The 22,777-nt window shown below is 38.5% G+C and overlaps 4 protein-coding genes and 1 long non-coding RNA gene across 7 annotated transcripts in view; 3 read left to right on the forward strand and 2 right to left on the reverse strand.

The window, feature by feature from the left end:
• LOC118739356 (calcium-transporting ATPase type 2C member 1-like) overlaps nucleotides 1–22,777 on the forward strand; it is a 592,847-nt gene that overhangs the window by 126,595 nt on the left and 443,475 nt on the right. The window lies entirely within an intron of this gene.
• LOC118739363 (transcription elongation factor, mitochondrial-like) lies at nucleotides 87–1,623 on the forward strand. Of its 2 annotated transcripts, XM_036470637.1 has the most exons (4): nucleotides 87–127; nucleotides 200–403; nucleotides 459–622; nucleotides 687–1,623. In XM_036470637.1, exons 1-4 carry the CDS (start codon nucleotides 102–104, stop codon nucleotides 1,499–1,501), a joined length of 1,209 nt encoding a protein of 402 aa, XP_036326530.1. In that variant the 5' UTR covers nucleotides 87–101; the 3' UTR covers nucleotides 1,502–1,623. The 2 variants fall into 2 exon arrangements, with proteins under 2 accessions (XP_036326530.1, XP_036326531.1); XM_036470638.1 differs by lacking the exon at nucleotides 87–127 and having other exon boundaries at nucleotides 153–374.
• Nucleotides 618–1,817, reverse strand: LOC118739371. The gene is made up of 3 exons (XR_004993006.1): nucleotides 1,657–1,817; nucleotides 1,176–1,591; nucleotides 618–1,097 (listed from the first exon to the last, which is right to left on the reverse strand). It is a non-coding gene; the product is annotated as an uncharacterized LOC118739371 (long non-coding RNA).
• Nucleotides 3,762–7,581, forward strand: LOC118739358 (ADP-ribosylation factor GTPase-activating protein 2). Its single transcript, XM_036470624.1, has 7 exons — nucleotides 3,762–4,128; nucleotides 4,375–4,698; nucleotides 4,955–5,101; nucleotides 5,284–5,451; nucleotides 5,511–5,788; nucleotides 5,852–6,447; nucleotides 6,514–7,581. The coding sequence occupies exons 1-7, from the start codon at nucleotides 4,036–4,038 to the stop codon at nucleotides 6,657–6,659; spliced, it is 1,752 nt and encodes a 583-aa protein (XP_036326517.1). The 5' UTR covers nucleotides 3,762–4,035; the 3' UTR covers nucleotides 6,660–7,581.
• On the reverse strand, nucleotides 17,616–20,411 carry LOC118739362. Of its 2 annotated transcripts, none has more exons than XM_036470636.1 (3): nucleotides 20,157–20,411; nucleotides 18,877–19,041; nucleotides 17,616–18,771 (listed from the first exon to the last, which is right to left on the reverse strand). In XM_036470636.1, exons 1-3 carry the CDS (start codon nucleotides 20,233–20,235, stop codon nucleotides 17,813–17,815), a joined length of 1,203 nt encoding a protein of 400 aa, XP_036326529.1. In that variant the 5' UTR covers nucleotides 20,236–20,411; the 3' UTR covers nucleotides 17,616–17,812. The 2 variants fall into 2 exon arrangements, with proteins under 2 accessions (XP_036326529.1, XP_036326527.1); XM_036470634.1 differs by having other exon boundaries at nucleotides 17,616–18,786.

The raw sequence follows: 22,777 nt of genomic DNA on the forward strand, positions 1-22,777 counted from the left end.
CGAGTATATTTGGGTAATCCCTCAAGGTTTCGAGGATAATCGTAACAGTATTTAGCGAAAGAAGCAACACTGTTGCTGCTTATCTATTGAACAGCTGGTTTATGTTCTTTACGATTTCACCCCTTTCGTAATTATTATTATTATTATTGTGATTTGTTTAGCCAAAAATGATGAAATTTAATTTTTTGCAATTGGTTAGTCAATCCATACGAAATGTTGCTAAGCCACAATTGTATTTGGCAACAATTTCAACAACCTCCGCATTCAAGACAGAAGCTGAAGTATCACAGGTTGACGTGGTGTTACAGCAATCAACCGGCAAAACTGGGTTTCCAAGTTACACATTGGAGCAGCAAAGGAAAATTTTGGCCATTGTGAATAATGATAATCAAGAGATTTTAAAGTAAACTATTATGTATAATTCCAAATAAATAATTAGTTAAACTTGCCGATTTCAGTTACGACATTGCTAAAACACGTGCCGCCAAATTGGCTACATGGAAAAAACGCCATGGACCTCTGAAGAATATAGAAGACATACTTTTGATTGAAGGTTTTGGAACGAAGATTGTGGAAAAATTCTATAGAAGTATGCTTGAGGGAAAATGTGACGAGAGTAGTGGTTAGTAAACACTTCTTATATTCTGTCCCAATAGGTTTACTTCTGAAACTTATACACTAAATAGCCTCACGCTCAGCGCGGCAACGTACCGCAGGCTTCATCACACCAGCAATTGATGCTGAACATCGTTCAGAAATACGTTCCTGTGTTTCAATACGTATCGGAGTGTCCAGTGTAACATGGGCACGTTTAGAACTGCCTACAACAGAATGCTCAAATGAACCTTGTAACTTGACGCATTGGGAGCATCATGAAATAACCGAGAAAAAACTGCATTTGTGTGATTTGGTACAACGCCTGTTGTATATTGATTACCTTATACCGAAAGCCGATTGCTATCTTTTCGAAAATCCGCAAATGGCACAGGTCAGTAGTAATCCGGGTAGCGTGGATCAGCAAAACATCAGCATACAAAAGTCTCAAGTATCGGCTATTATGGCGTATACATTATGCGCACGTGGGAAATTTGTCGAAGCTTTAAAAAGTGGAAAGGAAAATATTGGTGAAAATGAAAAGAAGTCTGTCGATATGAGACCGAATGTTTTCTACTTACGTCGCTTCCTCACTGCACGTCTGTTCAGTCAACTGATTGGTACGGAACGTGTTTCTTCTGAAGAAACTATGTTGCATATGATGCGCACACATAACAATGTAAACGATTTGTTCGAGGATGAGGTAAAAGGACTTGCCAAAGACCAATCATTACCTCCTCAAGGCAATGTATATTTTCCTGTAGCGCTTCGGGAAATGTTTTCGCGCTCAGGACGCTATCAACGTGAGTTTCTAGGCCAATCGCTTTTACTGAATTTGGCTTTTGTGCGTTTGGTATTGCTTCAAGATAAGAATAGTATTGCAGCTGTGACACGTAATCAAAATTAATTACAAATTGGAAGAATAAGCTGTTGTGATGTCAAGTAAAGTTTGAAGTTGTTCCATGCCTTAATGTGCCGTAGATTTTAATTATAACGACTGGATTAAAAAAAATTGTTAAGAGCAACTAATATATTAAATCAAGTAAAACTATTTTAGTTTACCTTTTCACTCTTGTTACTTGCCAAAGTAGTGCAAACCTTGCAAAAGATCAAATAATTTGTCGCAGTACTGCCAGTTTATTACAACATGTTTGCTTAAAAGAACATTGTTGAAACAAAAATCCGCTAGCCCGAGGAACGCTGTTAACTTCTTCCGATTTGACAGCACTCAACAGCTGTCATTTTTCCAGTGCATTTCACGAACAGTGTTGCCGCGCCCCAAAACCAAATTTACCAAAATCGTAAAAAAAAATTTTACAAATCCCGTTAAAATTAAGCAGGATTTGAATTGCTGACTGCAAAATAGCGTAAGCAACACTTTTTTGCTTTTTAAGGCACTCCGCACATTAAGCTCCTAATCACAGTAGTGTAATAGTTTCGGCATACTAAAGTATAAAGCTTTTATGCCGAACCCATGTATTTCAATGAAGCTCTGTAGATTACGATTCAAAATCATGTTTGCGCCTAATCATAAAAGCTTCATGAATCGAAGCGCCCAACATTGTAAGGCGCTTGCAGTTTTGAAATCGACATTTGTTTACTTTTTTGTGTTGGAAATAAAATTTATTTGTCAATTCAATAGAAAATAATTGGAAATGAACGATTTCGTGCTAAAATTCGTGCAAATTACATTAAACCACAAGCGTTTATGCAATATTTCGGAGCGGAAATATTTGCGGAAGTGCGTGTTGCGAAAGAACGGCAAAAAAATGTGTTATGTGTAGAAAGTGTTTATTAGCTGGTGACTTATGCAGGGCGTGCAAGTGTGCAGAGGTCGAGTCGTCATGCATTCGTTTCGGTATGATGAAACGATTACTCTACTTTGATTAGGCGCGTAATGTGCCGAATGCCTAAAGCAAGCCGGTCTTAATCATTTTCAATGCATTTGCAATTGCTTAGCTACGACTAACACTAATAAATCAGCAAAAGCGAAAAAGAAAAATGAAATCATTTGCTTTAGCTTATAGAGCCGTTTTTTGAAGTGAAACTTCTTAGGCGGCGGTATCGCAAAAATGGAGATTGAAATTTTTAATTTGCTTACAGTCAGCCGAAGCAACCAGTTTAGAAAAATTTGCTGTTGCTGCAAGCAGTAAGTTAGGGATAGTTCTAGTCTTGTTTTAGCTTATCTCCCGCTTCGTTATTCTCGCGAGTACTTTCATACACATATGCTCTTTTTCGCTTTTGCTGATTTATTTGTGTTAGTCGTAGTTATACCTGCTATGGAGCTTCAGCTTAAAGTTCTAGATCGCCTCCGAACGGCGACGACCCCGGATCGGGAGTTGCGTAGAGCAACATTTCTTGGAACTTTATACGGCATATACATACATGAAAGTCTTCTTTAAAAAAAATTGAAAAATTGATTGAAATGGTAAATCTTCTGTATATAAATTTTTGGGGAAAATTATCCTTTTTGACTATTTTAAATGATCAAAAAATTTAGCAAAACGAAGAAAAACTTTAAATTTTAACAGGCTGGGCCAAGAATGTAAATCTATAAGAGACAACACGTTATAATTGTAGCGAGTGTGAACATCAGGAGCGTGCCTTCTCTTTTGCCCAAATACGTTTTTAGACTGGATGAAAAGAGAAGGCACGCTCGACAGGCCCTGAACGGTGTTCACAGGGAGCCAGTCCCGAGTTATGTAGACTCCAGATCTGTGAATGCCGTTCTAAGCACACCACCACCGGACATTGACGAGAAGGAGCTTCATCTGCCTTGGAAGATAAGAACCACAAAAGTCCAACTTCGTTCTGGCTACTGCAGCAGGTTAAACTCATACCTGAGCAGACTAAACGCGGATGTGCCAAATGAGTGTCCGGCATGCGGAGAGACCCCTCACGACTCGAAACATCTCTTCGCATGCCCGGAAAAGCCGACAACCCTAACGCATTTGTCCCTGTGGACCGACCCTATTTAACTTGACGACAACGACTGAGATATTAACCGATCTGGACGGGGTTGTTGAAGCCGCTACAACAACAACAACAACAGAAGGCACGCACGATGGTCACACGCTACAATTACGTGTTGTCTCGTCTTATAGATTTACGTTCTTTGGGCAGGGCAAAATTACTCAATTTTGCTTAAATTTAAGCAAAACGGCAACGCTGTTCACAAAAGTCACAAACGTGGAAGTTTGGAAATTCTTGTCTTTTTCACATCGAGAAAAACACGTCAAAATTTCATCAAATTAGTAAATTGTAAGAAAATATTTCGAAACGCGTGCCACGACGTTAAAGCAATGAAATAAAACGACAAACCCACTCAAAATATTGCCAGAGACGACATTATAGTAGAATTCTGGTGAATTAACCTAGGCGAAAAACTCTGTGTAGTACTCTTTGGTGAACAACAGAAATTAAGTGGTCAAAGGTGAATTCATGATTGGCACCATGTCCAATTCCGCTGCAGGCCCAACCAAACAGGATATTGAGGCAGTGTTTCACCGCCTACGTGCCCAACCTGCCAATAAAGTAAGCACATACATAGTATGCTGATAACTAAAGCAACAACAAAAGACACCTGACTGATGTTTTTTTTTTACAATTGGTAATGATGACAAGTGGCTAATTTTGAAGATGAAAATTTAAATAAAAAATCGAACTTATTTTCCCTGCCGTATATTCACTTCGAGAAAGAAAGCTTAGTACTATTACAGTAGTTTAAATTATTTCCAGGCAATAGCCGAAATTTTTTGATTAAATTTACATTCTCTATAGGCTTGTTTTGACTGCTCTGCGAAGGCACCCACTTGGTCATCAGTTACATATGGCATTTTTATATGCATTGATTGCTCTGCAGTACATCGCAACTTGGGTGTCCACTTGACTTTTGTACGTTCAACAAATCTGGACACGAACTGGACGTGGTTACAGTTACGTCAAATGCAGCTTGGTGGCAATGCGAATGCAGCACAGTTCTTCAGGCAACATAATTGTGCTACCACCGACGCCCAGCAGAAGTACAATTCGCGTGCGGCCCAACTCTATCGCGACAAGTTGGCAGCTATGGCACAGCAAGCAATGAAAGTGCATGGCACGAAGGTATGCAGCAAAATCTGCTGGGGAAAAGTGTTACAGTTAATTTTTTTGTAAATTTACTTTTTTCGTTTTTGTGATTGCAATTTTTTCCTCTTTTATTACTAAACATAACATTTTTAAATAGTTTTTCGCAATGTTTATAAAACGATTTCTTTTATTCTACTAATTGCATACGTAAAACATCTTAATACTTAACACACCTATATGTGTATGTATGTATGTTTGCTGTTTACTTGTACTGCCTCCCTGGCACATATAGCTACACCTGGAGAATACTGCGGACAAGGCCGATGGAAATGAGTCAAAATCAACCACTGACGCTGAGGAGGACTTCTTCGCTGAGTGCATTAATGACAATAATAAGAAAACACTATTCGAAAACAATAACAGTGAGCAGGATGTCAAGGTAAATAGATAGTGAAATGCGTACATATAAACATACCCATATGCATTTGTAAGCATGTGAATTTGCACACTACACTAAGCTTTGTTATTTACTAACTGTCGTTATTGATTTCTGACAGCGTATTTAATTTTTAATTAATTAATCGTATTTAATTTCTAAAAATAATTAACTCGTTGTTTCAGCTCGACATTCTACCAAAAGCCCTTACTCCGACGCTTTCTAACGACAAACCATCGACCGAGTCGCTTAGTGTGGGAGCTCCTAGCGTAGACTTTCTCAATTCCGTTGTACCACCGACGGCTGTTACACCTTCTATAGGCGTGCGAAAGATACAACCAAAAAAATCAGGCGTAAGTATTTTAAAAATATTTATAGTTTTAAAAGTTTAATCGTTTCTATAATGCTGCAGTTGGGTGCTCGCAAAGGTGGTCTCGGCGCTACCAAGGTGAAGACAAATTTTGCCGAAATAGAGCAACGCGCAAATTTGGCCAATCAATGCAAGGAAGCGCCGATAGTGTCTGATAAGACCAAATCTGCTGAAGAGGAACAAGAGTCAGTGGCTAGCATGCGTTTGGCATACAAGGATCTATCCATTCAAAAGAAACGCGAGGAGGATAAATTGAAATCCATCGACCCAGCTAAAGCAAAACAAATGGAGCGTCTCGGCATGGGTTTCAGTTTGCGCGGGTAAGCAGTTATCTCATAGGTAAATTATAGGCTTTGTTTATTTAATCTTCTACTTTTATGTAGATCGGATGTCTCACATTCTGCTCTAAGTGATATGCAAACCATAAAGCAAACGTCTGCACCCAAGAATGCACCATTACAAAACAAAAGTTCTAATATCGGCAACAGTGATGATCTAGCAGACATTGATAGCGTATTTGGCGAGTACTCTTGTGCGCTATATATCGACAATATTGGCATTGGTGGCGGCCGCAGTGGTAGTAGTGCCGGCAAAAGTTCGAAAATAGATAAAAGTGAGCTGGAAATGATGGGTTTTGAGTCGATAGAGTCAATTGGTGGTGGACATTCCAATATAACGTCGATGTTCGCTGGTGGAGATAGTGATGCTAAGCCAACAAAGACTACAAAGCCAGCACAGTCTGCTGGCGCCTATGCATCTAAGTCACAAGTGAAATATGTCGATGATACATCGGCACAACAGAAGTTCGGCAGTGCAAAGGGTTTCGGTTCGGATCAGTTTTTTGGCAACGACGCAAATCAATTAGAAAGCAGGAAAGCTAACTTGTCGCGTTTCCAAAACTCTGATAGTATATCATCATCGGAATATTTTGGTGGGAGCAGGAACGGACCCGACGGGTTGGGAAATCGTGATTCGAGGGGTATGTACGAAGGAGAAAATAAAGTAATATGAATTTACGTAAATTAATTAATATACGATTTTCCAGGCTATGCCACTGGCGTCAACTTCCAGGCACCCGATTTGGATGATGTTAAGGAAAGTGTTCGACAGGGTGTACACAAGGTTGCTGGCCGTCTGAGTTCGATTGCAAATGATGTTATGTCATCGATTCAAGATAAATATGGCTACTGATAAAAAGTGTCTGGGCGTGTTGTGCTTAGACGCGGTTTCCATTTATTATACATAATTAATATTTTCGCTTCAAAGCGTGCGAAAAAGCGTACATTATTGTTCAAATTAAAAATGAAAACAAAGAAAAAAGAGAAAAATTCAATTATAGGCCTTTAAATTCCGAAAGAAAAACAAAAACATTCAAATATGTATTTAAAATAAATAAAGCACAGCAAATAAATTGTTTTCTAAACTGCCTAAAGACACTCGTAAACCAACCCATGCGCCCATTTACACAATCAAAACCAAGAAAAAAATGAAATGTATAATTCCTTTTAAATGCCATCAGACCTAAATTAATTCCGCGCCATTTGAAATTTCATTAAAGTGCTTATAATCCTTGAGCCACACGCTTTTGCGATTACCTTCAATTTTGATTTTTGCTTACAGCTATCAATCGTCATCTATCAGCGTCAGCTATCATAAGTCGCAATAGGCGCTATTTTCGAACGTATTTAGCAACTTATTTCCAAAATAAATTTCACGGGTAGCAATGCAATGTAGAGAACACCATTAGTGTATAAGATGAAAATCATATGCGTACATATTCAACAATACCATATACATACATATATAAGAGATTTTAAATCGATTTCTTTTATTTAAAAAATAATTTCAATATCCAATTGCTACGAGTATCTGTACCATTTTGAGCTTGGCCACCGAAATTGGACTTCGAAATTTTTAATTACACGTTTTGGATCTTCCACTTAAATCCCTTTCTCTTTTTTACTTTTGTTTGTTAATCTTTAAATGCTCGAGAGCTTAATATATTACAAAGGGGATACATTTTTTACACTATACTAGAAAAGTTAAGTGTTATTGATTAAAATTAATTTTTGTCAAATATTTTATGATATATTACTAAATTATATACATACATATGTACATAAATGTTTGAATAAAAATTTTCTGAAATGCATGTATAGTAAGGATAAAGGCAGCACTTTGAACTCAGCTAAAGAAAATTTAGGCTAAAAATAAAAAAATCCCGTAAAGGGAACAAATTCACCTCTCCAGAAAAATTCACCTCTCCAGCCAGAGACAACTACACCACAACTCAACCTCCGTTAGATGCAATACATGCAGTGGGTGGAACCACCTCCGAATTTTCTCAGGCCTTACGACTCTATGCAGTGGACCACCGCATCCGTGGCCCCTTGGTGCAAAAATCGAGCTGCCTCCACGGCACAACAGAGTCCGCCTGAGCAACTCAACACAAAAACAACCGCACCACAAAACAATACAATAGACAACACCACTGGCACAACAGACCACACCATCGATACAACTGCACCACCAGCCACGCGCCACCGCTAACAACCTAATTCCTCCGACAATCTGCACGGTGTGTCAGTCCAGGATATTCCGTAATGTGACATCAGTCAAGTGCAACATTTGCCGTGCTAGTCGGTCGCAAATTCCAAATGCCTCTGCAGCAACAAGCACAGCATGTGGCGACCCGGCAACACACCTCACATTGTCGATTGATTGAGATTCGTGGGTCGGCACGGAATATTAATAACTGCAGTCCAAGAGACGAAGCTGCATGGCAATTCAACATTCTAGACAATTCGACATTCTGCACAATGAACGACGACACACCCACAAGGATTATGGGCAGCTGCTGACTATTGTTAGGTCTGGCGAGCTGCAGCAGCTGCCCATAATCCTTGTGGGTGTGTCGTCGTTCATTGTGCAGAATATCATCTCGATTGATAAACCAGCCAACTTTGCTTCCGCGGATCACCGGACTTGAGTCAACTTTTTTAAAGCTGACTGGAAACGCTTCGCGGATATTACAGAAAGCACCTTCACTGCCCTACCCGCACCAACCGACGTTTACGTAGGTGAGCTTATGTTCCGCAGGGTTGTCACTGCTGCTTCAGCCCGCTTCGTTTCAGCGGTATGTATATCGGACCCTCGTCCGAATTTCACTACTGGAGCGGCTGTACTAGCCGATTAGCGTGACAACCTTCGTCAGGCCGGTCCCGGAAATCCCCGTATTAGAGATATCAACTCGGAGATTTGGCACTTGTGAACGTACATAAGCGGCAGAAATGGGAAGAGTATCTGAAGACCTGCGACTTCGCCTCTGGTGTGAGTAGCTTTGGTCAACCGAGAGGTCCTGGTCCAACCCCACGAAACGTGACGACAGAGTTGAAATAGACGCTAGAGACCACGCTTCGTCGGACCCGGAGTGATGCGCGAGCTATTTTAGCCGGCAGTTCATACTGTATTCTCCGGCGGATATAGCCAAACGTCGAGTGACCAGAAGGCTGCACAAACTGCCGAAACCTTGTGCGCCTCTTGTTTTCACCAGCCGTGAGGTAAGGGTAGCCATTAGGAAGGCGAAAGCCTCCAAAGCCATTGGACCCGACATAATTTGCATGTTGATGCTGAAAAATTTTGGGTCCCGCTGGAGTGGATTATTTTACTAAGGTCCTCATCCTGTCAATGGCCACTCTCATCATTCCAGACATCTGGAAAATGGGGAGAGTGGTCCCACTGCTTGAACCGGGGAAACCGTCCAACAAAGGAGAGTCCTATCGCCCGATAACCCTCCTTTCCCCGGTAGCGAAGACACTACTCCCGAACTATACAAACCACCTGACATAGCGATGCATATGCATGGGTTCTGTAAAGTGCACAGCACAACACCATCACTTAACGCCATAAACACCCAGATAACTCGTGGCCTTAACCGAAACCGCCCCTGTGAGAGATCAATTCTAGTAGCGTTGGACCTATCCAAGGCGTTTGACACCGTCAGTCACTCCACGCTACTAGAAGTCATATAGGCCTCCTCTCTCGCACTGGGACTCAAAACGTGGTCGGCGAATCATCTGAGTGGTTCATACTCGTCAGTAATTTTTAGAGACAAATTGAGCAAATCTAGGAAAATAAAACAAGGGGTCCCACAGGGTTGTATCCTTTCCCCATTACTATTTAACTTTTACATTTCTAAGCTCAGTCAACCACCAGAGGGAGGCTCGATTGTCTCTTATGCTGACGATTGCTCGACAATGGCGTCTGGGAATTGAATTGATGACTCGCGCTCAAAAGTAAACGGTTATCTCGCCGAGCTTTCTCGCTTCTTCACTGCACGGAGCCTAGCCCTATCCCTTATAAAATCATCTGCAACGTTATAGAACAACCTCTGACCCTACAGCTTACCTAGAGGCCTTGAACGGCATTCACAGGGAGTAAGTCTCGAGTTATATAGACTCTCGACGTGTGAATGCCGTTCTGGGCACAAAACCACCAGACGTGGACGAGGCAGAGTTTCGTCTGCCTCGGGAGACTTAGACCACAATAGCCCAACTTCGCTCTGGCTACTGCAGCAGCTTAAACTCGTACTTGAGCAGAATAAATGCAGATGCGCCAAACGAATGCCCGGCATGCGGAGAGACGCCTCATGACTCGAAACATCTCTTCGCATGCCCTCTGAACCCCACCTTGCTAACTTCTCTGTCCTTATGGACAGTCTCCATCGAGGCTGCATGCTTCCTGGGTCTTCCGTTAGTACAGCTTGACGACAACGATTGAGGGACTAACCGATCTGGACGGGGTTGTTGTAGCCAGCGCACATAGGGGTATTTGAACGATTTAGGCGGCCATAAACCCATTTGGCAAAATTTTGAAGGAAACTTAAACCGTCAGCGTTGACCGGAAACAGCATATCATAACGCTGCTTATAAATAAATTTTCGCTCTCTAGAAAGATCGTGACGGGTTTAAGTTAATATTTATTTTGATTTCTGGATTGTATTCTTAAAAAGTACTGATGGATCCGCATACAGAAGGTAATTTTGTATATAAGTGTTAAATTTTTCTAATCATTTTATTAAGCAAAAGTTCAATTGAAATGTAACGAAAATAGCGGTTTTCAACGAGTATATTTTTTTTTTGAATTTTTGTTGAATATTAAGGAATTTGTTGTAGCCCCGGGAGAGATCGCATTATTATTCTTTGTTCAATTGAAAGCTTAGAAATTTGGCTAATGTAGTGTGTAAAAATTGCCCGCAGAAAATGGAAGATAAGTGGTATTTCTTTACTTAGAAAATGTATTAAAGGAAAATTTAAAAACGCAACTAGTATGTAGTAAAACTAATTTAGATCTATTTTAACACTAAAATTAAACTTTTAGATGAATTTGAAGCCGCTGAACCAGAATATGAATCCATTTAACACAAAAAAAAAAAAATGGTGTTCGAGATATAAGCAAAAGTCATGTTTTCTAGGACCTTTTGGACCCAACTATGTTATGTATGTATGTTATATAAGTGATGATTAAAGATATAGTTTTGGGTATAAAAGCGTTTAAATTTAGATAAATCTAAGACCGTTCAGTAAATATTGTATCCAAATTGTTGAATATTGGTATGTGAAGTAAAATTTTGGAACAAAATGGGATTATTTTGAAATTTTTGGAAAATGGGAGTGGCTTCGCCCATTTATGATGAAATGCTTTATCTTAGTATCCGCTCCACCAATCTGTACCAAACTCGGTATGTGCCTTGCTTGGGCTATAACTAACATATCTGATAAAAATCCTGGAAATCGGGAGATAACCACGCCCACTTCCCATATAACGTTAATTTACAGAAACACGAAAACTGCGATAAATCAGTAACTACTGAAGCTAACTCACTCAAAATCGATTCTTGGACTGTCCTCTTAGCATTAAATTAGATTATTATAATTATTTGGATAATGGGCGTGGCGCCGCCCACTTATGACCACAAATATATATCTCAGTAATCGATTTATCACTTTGTATCTAACTCGGTGCACTTAATAACCTTGGTATGGAGAAGCAATACGTTGAAAATGCGAAAACTCCGATATTTCAGTAATTGAGGACGCTATGTAATTTATTACAAGTTAATACTTACAACATTCTCTTAACAATAAATAAGACTGTTATGTTACTGTTATTATTATGTATAAAAATATAGTTGTATTACATTTTTTTACCTATACAGCAGAGCGGTGTAACTGTAAAATCATTTAAAATTTTAATCATGAAATATTTACAAGTAGGATTTCATTATTTTTTCCTTTTGTCTGGTAGTGTAGCTTATATTTTTTCAATCTACATACAATCCTTCAAAAAAAAAAAAGGTAAGTGCGCCTGGGCCACACTGGAGAAGTGAAACTTACGATACGAATCTCTTTTTTTCTCATAACCAATATACATAAATATGTACATACATACATACATTCATCTGCTTTTGCTTAAGGTTATATTTTCTGTCTTTTTTCTACCTAGATCCCTACCTCTACTACTGTCCGTTCTAATTAGATTTATCTTATTCTGTTTTCCTTTATCTTAATTTTTATCTTTACACTCTATCGATAACAAAATCGATAGTAACATCCAATAAAATATAGCAAAATCGGTTTTAATGTTGGTAGCAAAATTGATTAGAAAATCGATAAAAATATTGATAACAAAATCTGTAAAAATATCGATAAATAATCGATAACAAAATCGATAACGAAATCGACAAATATCGATAACAAAATCGATAAATATCTATAACGGATTCTATAAATTTCGATAACAAAATCGATAAATATCGATAACAAAATCGATAAATATCCATAACAAAATCGGTAAATATTGATAACAAAATCGATAAATATCGATAAAAAAAGTCGATAAATATCGATAAAAAAATCGATAAATATCGATAACAAAATCAATAAATATCGATAACAAAATCGATAAATATCGATAACAAAATCAATAAATATCGATAACAAAATCGATAAATATCTATAATAAAATTGATAAATATCGATAAAAAGTCGATAAATATCGATAACAAAATCGATAAATATCGATAACAAAATCGATAAATATCATTAAAAAAGTTGATAAATATCGATAACAAAATCGATAAATGTCGACAACAAAATCGATAAATATCGATAGCAAAATCAATAAATATCGATAACAAAATCGATAAATATCGGTAAAAAGTCGATAAATATCGATAACAAAATCTATAAATATCGATAACAAAACCGATAAAAATGTCGATTATTTCATCGGTAAGTCTCGAGAATCCCAAAAATCTCTAAATTTTCAAAATAGTTCCCAGATTGAGTGTGTCTCTCTCTCATCTTTACTTTTATCGGTATCCTCATCCTCCTCTTTGTCTTTACTTTTATGTTTATCATTTTCTTCATCTACATATTCCCCTTCACCTTTGCCCTTATATGTATATATAAGAAAAGTGTTCAAATTTACCTTGGTCTTCATTTTTGCCTTTATCTTTAGCATCTTTGTTTTTGGTTTTAATTTACCTTTGCCTTTATCCTTTTCTTTATCTATGTATGTACGTACTCACCTTTACTTTCATTCTTGTATTGGTCTTTTTCTAAGTGTTATTCTTTAACATTTCCACCATTCCGTTGCGTCATTTCCGTTGCACCATTTCCGTGTGCAATTTCCGTTGAATTTGCCAATTTACTCCCAACCAACCAACCGCCGCTAAAGAAGTTTCACTTCAAAAATTTATTTCACACAGCAAGGTGGTAAATACCTGAAAGAAAAACTCAGAATGCTAAAGTAAACATAATTCAACACTGAATTAGCTTCCAAATGAATGCACACTTTGCTATGTGTGCATTCTCTAACTCAGTTCCAATCAAATTTTATACACTAAGAAAAATATCTAAATTTAGATGATGGAATAATGAGGTGAATGATACGCAACACTACGTCCATGCACAGCGGCCACGCGGGCGAAGCCATGTACTACGAATGGATGCTTATGCTTGGACTCCTCCACGCATGAAACGCAGCTTGATTCATTTGAACATATTGCACAAATTTGAAGTTTTGGTTGTTTAAAAACTGAGTGCAAAATGTTCCACGACAATTAGTATCTAAAATATTTTTCTTTTAAAGATGGGAAAATATGCCGAACATGAAAAATCATGCATAACAGCCATCGCATCGCTTTCATCATTCAGTCCATGGTTTATCCACATACATATAATGTCCTTTTTTAAAATACATAATATGTGCCTATTTTTGTGCGGCCACTCTTTATGACCAGTTTTTATTTTTAAAAAACGATATTTTCATTTCCCAATGTCAACCTTGAAATCCAACGCAGAATCACTCTTTCCAACAAGTGCTACTTTGGGCTGAGTAGGTAATTGAGAAGTACAGTCCTCTATCGTCGTACAAAGACCACACTCTATAAGTCACTCATCATGCCTGTGCTGGTGTATGGCTCGGAGGCATGGACAATGAAAGCATCTGATGAGGCGGCTCTTGGAGTTTTCGAGTGAAAGATTTACCTTTACGCGTTGGTGAGTGCGAATATCGCAGACGATTTAACGATGCGCTGTATGAGCTCTGCAACGATATAGACATAGTGCAGCGAATTAAAATTCAGCGGCTCCGCTGGCTTGGCCATGTCGTTCGAATGGACAGACACGCTCCGACTCTGAAACTATTCAACGCGGGCCGTGATGCTGGTAACACCTCTGCGTTGGATAGACCAGGTGGAGAAGGACTTGGCTTCACTTGGCATTTCCAATTGGCGTCAGTTGGCACAGAAGAGAAACGACTGGCGTGCGGTTTTGGACTCGGTCAAAATCGCTTAGGCGGTTACAGCGCCAACAAAGAAGAAGAAGAATACCAGGCGCTCATACATGTGAAGTAACAAGTTTTTTAAATTTATAAATTTCCAAAATTCTACTTTTTAAAGTTCAAAGGCTTCTAAAAGAATAAAAAATAAAAAGTTCTACAAACAAATCTGTGTTCGTATGGAATAGTAGCTTATGTCGAAAGCCTGGCTTTAGTATAATGCGGCATTCGCAGTATACGATTGCGAATGACTCACAAGCGCCGTTGAAGAACTTTTGGCAAATAAACGTGCAAGAAATATTTCCGATACTAGCAAGTCAACATTCTTATTAAGGCTCATCAAAAAATTCCTTGTGGTTTAAAGACTAAAGGGAATGCCGCATTATACTAAAGCCAGCTTCCCGACATAAGCTACTATTCCATACGAACACAGAAATTTATACGTATAGAAAGCTTGCTACTTCATATGCATGAGCGCCTGGTATTGGGAATAAAAATATCATATTGTACATATAAAAAATTGCTTCGTTACAAAAAATTTACAGCAAGTTTCCTTTAAAAGTTTGCAGTTGGCTTTAAAAAGCATGGACTGAATATCTAAAGCTAGTTGCAATCCCGTACGAGTCCGGACTAGTCAGAAATAGTCAGATTTTACTGGAAAGCGATCCCGTAATCGATTCTCTGACTATTGAGAGGACAAAAAAGAGAGTAAATACGGTTCTCTCTCTGTCAGAAGTTACCAGTTTTAGTCCGAGAATTTTTTGCTGGCAGATTCTGGTAAATGTGTCAAACGATCAGCTGTAGTGTGTTTGGCAACCAAATTGTAAACAAAAGAAAAGTGCACTCTGCTAATTCATGCTGAAAAGTATTTAATTACTTGTTTAGTGGATTATTTACATGTGTGAGCTGAGTGTGTTTACATATAAAATACGCAAAAATTTATAACCAAAATTTGGAGGTTATGTTGAAGTTGACAGAAGTTACCATTTTTTACTAGAAAGCGATCCCGTACTTTTCAATGTTACTCTCTCGCTCTGAGTGAATTTTTATTTTTTGACAGTGTTACTAGTCCGAGTCCGAGGAATACGGGATTGCACCTGCTGTTACAACAAACAATCAAAATTTTGAAAAGACTTCCGAGTGAATGCAGATCCTGATGATTCAATCATTTTACAGCTCTGCTAAACTGTGATACATATTTGCATTATCTAATTCCCTAAATTAAAGTAAAATTTGATTTTTCAAACCGGCGGCAACCCTGGGAGGTTCATGTAACGAATTAAACAAATTTTTTTAACAGGTGGCAACTCGGTTAAGTTTTTAGCCTAGATATAAACCTTCTCCTCGCCGAGACGAAAACGTAAATATGCGTGTTCCTACAATCGGACCACGGCAACATGGAGTCTATCGATGTCAAGCGTTAAGAAACTTTATTTTCTTTGTTTTGCTGGAATAATTGGACGTCCTCCTCTTCTATTTACTTGATTTTAAAAATTTACAATTCTATATGTCAAAACACGTCTTTCCAAACATATCGAGTTGAAATATTCATAAAAATAGTTTTGGCCGCATAAATCGGCCAAATACCATTTTTTTGTACTTTAAACGACGATATGCCCAATTCTTAGTATTCCCGGGGAGTTTGTTCTCCGGGAATTTGTTTCTCCCGAGAAAGAAATCCTCCAATATTTAATTCCGAGAGAGTAGCATTTTCACCGAAAATCTGGGAGGAGGAAATTCGAACTTCGAAAAAGTTGTTTGACACTTTTTTGACAGCTCAGCTCCGCCATCTATTAAAAAAAATCCTCTGGGATTTTTTATTCATGATAGGAGGAAAGGGAAAAGAGAGAAAAGTCATAATCGGCCTGATAATTAAATGGACAAACTAAAAAAAAATCGTCAATACGCGGGTAACGTCACTGAGCTAAAAAAACGTCAAAATGACGACGAAATCGTCAATTCTGCAACGCTGGTTGTAGCCGCTCCAACAACAGCAACAACATCTCCCTTCTAACCCCTGTGGCAAAGATAAATGAAGCGCTACTCCACCCAAGCCTGAATAAACATCTGCTTCTAGCAGACCACCAGCATAGATTCCGCGAAATGCTCAGCGAAGCAACAGCATTAAAAGCCTCCAAAGTCGGCTATGTAATAGAACGATAATTGTCGCAGTGAGCCTTCGACACAATCGCCATGGATAATTTATTTATTTTTATCCTTCACGGTGAACAACGCAATTTTTTTCGAAGCTATCGTATGCTCGAACCTTTCGCGTGAAGCAGTGGATCCCCAACTATCTGTGCGATCGTCGGTCGAATTCCAAAACATCAAATCCAAACGAATTAACAATGGTCCCGAGGACACTGTTTGACCTATGTAAAAGTATTCGATTCCCTCCGCTGCCAGCTGGTATCGTTCTCTTTCGATTATACTTTTTGGGCAACGTGTAAGAATAGACTATAAGTTACCGACATTCGCCGAGAGAAAATACCCACCTCTACGAGCTTTCCATCTGTTGCAGGGTAAGAGCTTCAGTTGCCTAGAGAGATGCGCGCAATGGTCTAGACACTGCAGCAAGTCTGACCTTCCCTTATCCAGATTCGACCCGGACATAATCATCATACCTACGCCATATGAAGGAACCACTCCTAGACTGGCGAAAAAAGTAGTCGTTAGACTCCAGGGTTGCTTTAAAGTTGAAATAGCCAGTGTGCTCCATAAAGTTTCCGATAGAAGTTCCTTCACATAATGTTTCCGATAGAAGTTCCTGTACATTTCGAGGTTGTTTTACATTTTCCACGCTGACTTCGCAAAAAGTCGACCTTCGCAGCTATGTTTCTCAATCCCATCAATACTGCGTTGTGAGACAAGGGCCAATTAATGTGTGATGTGAGCTCCGGTAAAACGGCTCTTAAGAACGCGTAATCTGAAGCTCCTAACGGATGATAGAACCTCTGACCTCATTTTCAAGGAAGAAATTTATGCTTTTTTGTCTGACCAAACTTCCTTCGAAGAAGTTTCTAGTTTATTTCATGGAAACATTATTGGACGTGGCCGTTACGCCCTACATTAACCGCTGATAATGCATAAATACCCACTAGGCATTGCAAAACCTTAAGCCAATCTCAAAACCCAATATCCGTATTCAAGCTAATGATCAGTTCATTCTTTCGAAAACAATTTGTGTTTTTCGCTTTGGAGATTCTCTCCTCAGGTTTACCCCTCAAACTTTCCCCAATCTACCGTTTCAGCAAGAAAACTCATTAATTTTTAAGGATAAAAGGTTTTAATTTGTCAGTTTTTGTTTTTTTTTTTGTGGGGTCGTCATGTACAATTGGGCTAAGAAGGTAAAAATAAAAATAATTATTAATAGAAACAATTGTTAAAAGGGTTTTACAAGTAATTCGTCCTGGCATTACATTATCAAGTCATTTGCGTTGCACTACTGGGTAATGATTTCACAAATTTTTTTTTAATTCTATTTCATGCGCGACAGATTTTTAGTGACGTCTGCTGGGGCGCAAGTGAGTGCGTGCTTGTTCAGGATTGCCATAGGCGATGGCGTGGCTAGTGGCGGCACCACCCTCACCAGTGCTGAAGGAATTGGCAATGGCAATGGCACCACCGGTAGCGCCACCAAAGTCGACGGGGAAGAAGGTACCAGCCGGCAGAGGCTTAGCCTTTGAGCAGCCGGCGCAACCAGCCTTCGCGGGCTTTTTGGCGACTGGACGGCGAGCAGGCACCTTGGGAGCGACTGGCACTAGAGCGTAAGCATCGTCGCTTTCCTCTTCGACATCGTCATCATCTTGAACAGCCACAGCGTTCTCGGCATCATCTTCGGATTCGGCAGCTTGTTCCAATTCAACGATGACCTTCTTTTTGGCTGGCAAGTAACGTCTGGCGGGCTTAGCTGCAACGACGGGCACAGATGGGGCAACTGGTGCGACTGGTGCAATTGGTGCTGGAGCAGGCAAGTTAATGCTCACGTCAATACCCTTAGAAGCTGAGACACTGCCGGCAACAGGAACTTCGGACTCGGCCGCACCGGAAACACCAACAGTAACGGTGGCAGCACCAGCATCAGCGCCGGCGGCACCGGCAGCGGGGGCAACAGGTTCAGCACTCTCGACCTCAGCAACTGTGGCAGCTTCACCAGCGAAATTGTGCTCAAGATCAGCGCCACCAGCAACATGACCAGAAACTGGAACATTGTAGCTATATTCGCGGGCTTCCTTAGCTTCGTCGTCGCTCACCTCAGCGCTGGCAGGATCCAAATCAACCTGGACGGTTATTTTGTGTTGTTCTTCTTCAGGCACAGCCACGGGCGCAGCGGGATAGGCTTCAGCAACAGAGTGGGCGACATGGGCACCAGCAGCGGCAATAGCATCCTCTTGCACTTCGCCAGAAAAGCTGGCAGCTTCAACGGGAACAGAGGCAGCGGCAACACCATCAGCGGAGCCTGTGTGAATACAATCTTTATTGGGCGTTTATGATATATTCATAGAGGTGGTGGATAGATGAAGGTGTTGCAGGTAATTGTCAGAAATGGAAGCGTTTAACTCACCCTGCAGATAAGTGCCGGTAGCGACAGAATCGCCAGCCACAAGCGCGGCTGCAGCTTGATGAGAGCGGGCATTACCGTACGAGGGTTGCACGTAACGCATGAACATCATGCGCTGTGGAGCGGCATAGTATTGAGCCGCAGCGGGCTGTGGGTAGTAGGCTAATCCTAGAATGGTGGTAATAGCAGGGGAGGAGTTGGGGAAATATCGAGAAATATTATATGTTAGTATTTTATTTTATTTTTAATTAATCGTGGAAAAGTAAAAAGTTTTTTTTGTTTAAAGAAAAAGTACATTTTACTCTTCACGCATTTTTAGTAAAGTAAATTATATTTATTTAAATAACAATAATTTAAATTCGTCGTTTTAACACAAAACTAAATAAATTTTCAAACCCTTTTTTAAAATATTTAATTAAAATAAAAAAAAAAAAAATGTTATAATATTTTTTTTTAATAAACGAAATTTTAAAAAATCAGTTAAAAAAAATATTTTTTTAAAAGCAAAAAAAAGTTACAAATTTTTAACTTTTGCAAAATGTTGGTAAAGAAGCACAAAAACATAAATTTTTTCCAAATAAATGTAATAAAATTTTTTAAAACAAGTGTTTAGTAAATATGCATTTGTATATTGACATACATTTTCAGCCAGAAGTTTAAACTAAGATATTTTCGAATGTATAGAAATGTTTATTTCAGGAGCTTATTTTTTACGAAAATAATTTTTTTCGAAGAAAAATAGTTTATAAATTTCCTAGGATTCAAATAAAAATTTTGAAACTTTTAATCCCCAAATACTAGATTTCTCTTAAAAACAATGTTTATTAGAAAGTTATTTAATTCAATTTACAAGAAAAAAATTGAAAAAAGCAGATACATCTTTTAAAAATTCTTATAGCAAAATACTAGTTTAACTAAAAACAATTTTTTTGAGAAAAATATTTAATTTACTTTACAAGGAAAACAATTTAAACCAAACAAAAGTTTAGAGATTTTTATTTTAATCAAAATACATTTTTTTGCAAAGTAAAAATAAATATCAAAGCAGTAGCTAAAAAATTTTAAACGAAAACCGCTAAAAATATGCAAATATAGACGCAATTTTTTTTAGTATTTTTTTGAAAATAAGAAAAATATCAGGACTTTTTGAAATACAAAAAATTAATTTTACTAAAAACACTGCAGTTTCAAAAATAAGTTTTTTTTTAAATTTTACATCACGAAATTATTTAAAATTATTGATTTTAACTGTTTTTTTTTTTTAATTTATCAGTGAAACATACTCTTTTTGGCGGGCAAAGCCTGACTGCAGGCCACTAAGCCGCAGATCACAATTAAAGCCAGCGTTGCGTTGAATTTCATGTTGTACACTTTCAAGTTTTTGTTGTTGTTGATGAGAAGTATAAGCACAAGCGAATGCAAAACTGTTGACTTTTATCCTTAAAAAATGGTGGAATAGTTGTTTTTTTCAAATCGAATTAAAAATGTTCACTTCACTCGTAAGACGCGAGAGATCGGAGCTAAACTTTGCACTTAAGTTTCCACCAAAGAAGTGATGTCTTTCCAACGATTCGCGTTAGATTTATATACGAAAATGGGCCGCATACAAATATACGAAATAGGCAACGTGCCGCAGCGGACATTGTATGAGCAGCTGGACAGTGGGCGACAAATCAAAAAGGAAAAAAAAAACAATAATCGAAATCGTACGCGATTTGTTAGTAGTAACCAAGTGGGAACGTAGTTTTTGTTTTATAATTTTTCGTCAATTTTGTTTTTATTTTATCGTAGAGTAATTGGCAATTACGCTACTCCTCCGGCTGTGGTGGAGGACTATTTAGCATGCAGGCAATGTTCTCGGAGTCGGAATCGAGCGTCGCTGCGTTATTGCCCGCACACCGCCTACCAGTAGTGGCAATTGCTGCTACCGATCATACGGCAACAACAAACATTATCGGTAGACGAGTGAGAGTACGATCGGCGATATATGTATTCCATGATCATGCGTCGATTTTTGGTTTTGCGGCAACGAGCCTGCGCTATTAAGCTTGGCAATTTTTGCATACGCTTGCGTTTCTACCGTCAACCTTGCGCTTGCGCTTTTGATTTCTACAATTTTGCGTAGATTTCATTAAGGCAAATTATGTCGACTGGGAATTTTTATTAACTACTTTGGCGGTATATTTAGAGGGTTTGGTTACTAAATTTATTTTATGTTAATATTTTTCCTTATTATACATACAGTTTTTAATATAATTTTCAATATACTAATCATTTTTTTTTGCGTACTCAACAACTATCTACTAACTTGTCTATCAATTTTGTTAAATACTTTTTTCATGATTCGAATCGTACTCAAACTGATTACGAAATTCTTCGCTTTGGGATTTCCAGAATTTCCATAAATAAATATGCAAATCCTAATGAAACTAACGCATATCGGGCATGTTTACACAAATATCAAAACCGTAGGATTGAGGCTTTAAAGGGCTGTAGTTTTTTTTATGCGTATTGCCATTTGAATAATTGATGAGTTCTAAGCCAATGATTCCTATACGTAATGGGGGCTCGTGTCCGCTTTATCCATAAATTGCGTGACTCATGCGTCACAATTTGTATTATAGGATTTTTTCGCTTATCTGATCTATGTTTGCAAGTGATTTATTAGCCAAATAATATTTTAATGATCTTCGCGCTGAACTTTTGATAGTTTTATTTTTAGAAAACCGTTATAAGTTGTCTCTTATTATTTGCAAGAAATTTTGATGGAAGCGACTTTTGGCGAATTAAGTATTGGGCAAAAAAAAAACCACAAAAACCCGAAGCAATCTTTTTAAAATATTGTATATTCGTAAGAAATCCTCCTCATTTGAAGTCTAAAAATTTTCTAACGCTTTCTTCGCACTTCCTTTAAACATTTGAACGAAATTCTTCACACTTCTTTAAATCGTTTATAACCTTGCATTTACCCTTAGAAAACAGCCACACTTAAATGAAAATTTGTATATTTTCTTTAGTGGAGCTACTAAGACCGGCCTTGCTCGGCTAGTCTATCAATCGTTCAGTATTGATTCAGAGTTGATGATTCTACGGGGTCGGACAAAAGTGAAAGTGTTGTTAGCTGACAATTAATGAGTTTAGGGAGTGAGTGAAGAGATAGTTAATGTCGTGTGGGGTGCCCTCAAACCTGGATAAATAGGATTTTAACTTGCTACAGCATCCAGACCGTAATCGCGCCAATTTTACGCGGATCTCTCGAAGCAGCAGTAGCTTTTTAATTGCGATAGGTGGCCGCCAAAATGTGGGCTGAAGTCTTTTCATCCTACTCCCAAAAGCGACAGACGCTAGTTTCTGAAAGATTAAGTTTTCTGAGTTGATATCGAAGCTACCAGTGTCCCGTGTAGTAGTGAAGTTTTTAGGTCCTCTCTGCCTAAATTAGATTATTTCTATGAAGCTCTTTTGAACATTTCCTCCGATGCATGTAGAACATTTTGTGTAATCGTTTATGGTGCCCTTTATGTGCGTTTTGGTGAGCCCACAAATGGATTTCGGAGTATAAAATACTGCGGTAGCTCCTTGTTTCGCTGGACAGTTAGCGTACTCGTTGCCATGATGTCTTTTATCCTAATAAAACTCTATTCGTGGCTCCAAGAGCGTTTAGGACATTGAAGCGATCATATACTAACATAAAATTTATTTTGTGGGATTTCCGTGCCAACACGATTTTTTGACGTTCGGTCCAAGTACGCCAGCCCAAGTTATACCATTATCAAGTTGAGATCCATATGTGTATTAAGCCTCGCCATTGGGTTCGGAATACGGGTTCTCTGTATTTCAGAGAGCTCGATGTGCAATGCATGAATGTGGTTTATTGCCAGTCTATACAACGTCGGATCTAGTGGCT

Source organism: Rhagoletis pomonella, unplaced genomic scaffold (assembly GCF_013731165.1).
Source record: "Rhagoletis pomonella isolate Grant_MI unplaced genomic scaffold, Rhpom_1.0 Rhpom_scaffold_00005, whole genome shotgun sequence".
NCBI classification, from domain to species: domain Eukaryota; kingdom Metazoa; phylum Arthropoda; class Insecta; order Diptera; family Tephritidae; genus Rhagoletis; species Rhagoletis pomonella.